Below are 3,059 nucleotides of genomic sequence, written 5' to 3' on the forward strand. Positions count from 1 at the left end.
CTGAGTTAAAATGAAAAGATCACTTAGCAGCAGGACTTGTCAGAGCCTTTGATTGGGAACTGTAGCTGGTGAACCTTGGGGAAGGGCCTAGAACGTAGCATGTTCTATACTATTTTGAAACTATGTTTTCCATCGTACATTTTGCTACCAAGCCCAGTCTGGGAAACTGCTCCATTTCCTCTTTACCTTTCTAGGGCATATATGCTAATGAGCGCGCTTAATTCTCTGTCTCGCAGCCTCTGCTCAGGGAAGTGCAACACCATTCTGTTTGGTTACAGACGGGGAAACAGATGTGTTCAGGGTCTTGTGCCTGGGACCTTGGGGGAGATTGACTGTGAGTCTTGGTCAGCCAGCGAATCACAGGAGCATCCTGGAAGATTGTGGGATGTCAGCTTCTTCCACTTCTCCTGTCCATGTCTTGCAGACAACACTGCCCTGTCCTGTCTACTTAGGGACATCGCCATTAGTGTCCACCTCTCCTGTCTCTCCTGATTGCTTTCTTTTCCTCATGATCTTTCTCTCTTTTTTTTGAGCTGCAGTCTCACTCTCTTGCCCAGGCTAGAGTGCAAATGGTGTGATCTCAGGTCACTGCAACCTCCACCTTCCTGGTTCTAAGCGATTCTCCTGCCTCAGCCTCCCGAGTAGCTGGGATTACAGGCAAGCACCACCAGGCCCAGCTAATTTTTGCATTTTGAGTAGAGACGGGGTTTCACCATGTTGGCCAGGCTGGTCTCAAACTTGTGACCTGTCTGTCTCAGCCTCCCAAAGTGCTGGGATTACAGGTGTGAGCCACTGCATCCAGCCTTGTCATGATCTCATATTGGTTTTGGGAGAAGTAAGAAGTTGACTCCCTCAACTAAGAGCTTCAGTGCTATTTTTTCTTTTTTTCTCTCTCTCTCTTTTTTTTTTTTTTTTTTTTTTTTTGAGATGGAGTCTCTCTGTGTCGCCCAGGCTGGAGTACAATGGCACAATCTCAGCTCTTGGTGTCCCTTCTATGGGAAGACAATGAGCCCAGCATTTCTGGTCCCCGGGTGTTTTTATGATGCTTCCAGCACAGCCCCCTGCAGTCCTCTGTCTTCCTGGCTCTACCATGATGTGTCGGCTGCTAGGGTCACTATGTTGGGTGCCATCCAAGTGGATGTGGTCATCTTGATCCCTGCCCTGGTGTTCTAACCCCAGTGATGTGAAGGAAAAAGACCAGCAAAGAGAAGCAGCTCCACAAAACCTGTTTCAGTAGGTTATGTTTTTATTCTACATTATTGGTAAGACAGGGAACAGGGCCAAGACCTCCACACTCCCCTGGGAAGGACAGTCAGGAGAATTAGATACATCTAAAGTGGGCACAGGACGGAGGTCAGATCTTCCTGGGAGGTGGCTGGAAAGACTTGGGCTTAAGCCACGGGAGCCAGGCCGACCCGGTTGTTTGCCCTGTCGAAGACAGTAAAGTACTGGCGGATGAAGACATCACCCAGGATCCAAAGCTCTCCAGATTCGGTGGTGACGTCCATGCCCTCGAAGCCGCTGATGCAGCTGCCGTCGCTCTGGAGAAAAGGAGAATACAATTGGAGTTGAGACACCGATTCAGCAGTGACAGGTGCTGGGTGATAAATATCCAGGGCACCCTGGTGCAGCTGCAAGGCACGTGCAAGGAGGAGCTTCCTGGCTCAGTGTCCAGGGACTCGGCTGTTCTTGGCCTGGAGTCGGCCTGTAGAAGCCGTCCACAGCACTATTGGTTTCTACGCATTACTGGACATTATCTGGCGTTTCTGGCAGGCACAGGAACCCTGACATCAGCATCAGAGCTAAGGGGCTTGGGGAGAATTCAGCTGGTAATAAGGAGTCTGAAAACCCTGTCGATGCAGCCTTTTCTCATGATTAATTGTGATCCCAACCAGGGGCAAACTGGATGAGCTGTTAACCCTCTTGCCTCACTAAGTCACTGGGCTGTGACCTTGTCTGCACGTCACCTGGGGAGCTTTGAACCCCTGCAGCCCCATCCCACTGCTCAGGCCTTGCCCTCTCCTAATGTAATCAGAATCACTGGGGGAGCCCGGGCATCAGTGCTTCTTGTTGAGTAACATCAGTCCACTGGCAAAATCAGTTTTCCACCTGACGTTATCATAATAGAAGGGAGAGTTTTCCTGTGGCTCGTATAGCTAAAGATTGGCTACCTGGTAGAGACGGTAGGAGTGTCGGAAGCCCCAGCCTATGGAAATGAGGATTTCCATTTGCCCAACCCTTAGTAGCACTGATGTGATCAGGCTCACTTGGGTAACCTAACCGCACTCTGAGGGTGGGGAAAGCTGCCATGTCTACATTTTGGATGAGAAAACTGAGGCTGAGATGAGCTGTGGCTTGCTCAGAATCAATGGGCTGGTGATTCAGACCCAGGACTTGGACCCAGGGGTCCAGATAGAATCCTCTTTTCCCTCCATTAGCGTTTGTTTCCCTTGTTCCCTTGGGGGGCTGTATCCGAGTTCTTATTCCTGCGTTTGTTTTTAATCTATTCCTTCTCTCTGGAGCGGTCTAGGGCAGATGTTCGTCTGCCTCTACCTCTCGGCTTCAGCTGGTGGAAGCGCACTTTCCCTCTGCAGAGGGGGACTCTGTGGCCACATTCTGTGTGAGCCCCTCTAGTGGATGGTCCAGAGCCCCCTCACCTGCAGGATGTAGGCACTGGGTGGCACAGGATACTGGACTCCGTTGATGGTGAAGACGATGTCGGGCAGGCTGCTGATGGCTGAGCAGCTGACCACCATCTGGAAAGAGGGAGGTGAGAAAAGTGAGCAGGGTTTTCATCCCATGTGCCTGGCACACCCACTACTTGAGCGTAGAACAGAGTAGTGGGGGCTGGACTGACCTCGTCGTCTGAGTTCTCGCTGGCTCCGATGTCGCTCTGGATGTTGGCAATGGCGCTGGTTGGGCCGGTCAGCAGAGAGGTGCCGGTGTCAACAATGGCCTGGCAGCCCTTAGAGCAGGCGATGGTCTTTCCATTCATGGTGATGCTGAGGGCGAGAAGCAAGTGAAGGTCCCTGATCCCTCAGGGGTACATCTCTCCAAGG

The 3,059-nt window shown here is 51.5% G+C and overlaps 1 protein-coding gene across 1 annotated transcript; it reads right to left on the reverse strand.

The window, feature by feature from the left end:
• Positions 1 to 1,228: 1,228 nt before the first annotated feature.
• On the reverse strand, positions 1,229 to 3,059 carry LOC111535267 (pepsin A-4-like). The gene is made up of 3 exons (XM_026453640.1): positions 2,858 to 3,059; positions 2,658 to 2,756; positions 1,229 to 1,541 (listed from the first exon to the last, which is right to left on the reverse strand). The coding sequence occupies exons 1-3, from the start codon at positions 2,993 to 2,995 to the stop codon at positions 1,392 to 1,394; spliced, it is 387 nt and encodes a 128-aa protein (XP_026309425.1). The 5' UTR covers positions 2,996 to 3,059; the 3' UTR covers positions 1,229 to 1,391.

The sequence above is a fragment of the Piliocolobus tephrosceles genome, unplaced genomic scaffold (genome assembly GCF_002776525.5).
Source record: "Piliocolobus tephrosceles isolate RC106 unplaced genomic scaffold, ASM277652v3 unscaffolded_44896, whole genome shotgun sequence".
Lineage (NCBI taxonomy): Eukaryota > Metazoa > Chordata > Mammalia > Primates > Cercopithecidae > Piliocolobus > Piliocolobus tephrosceles.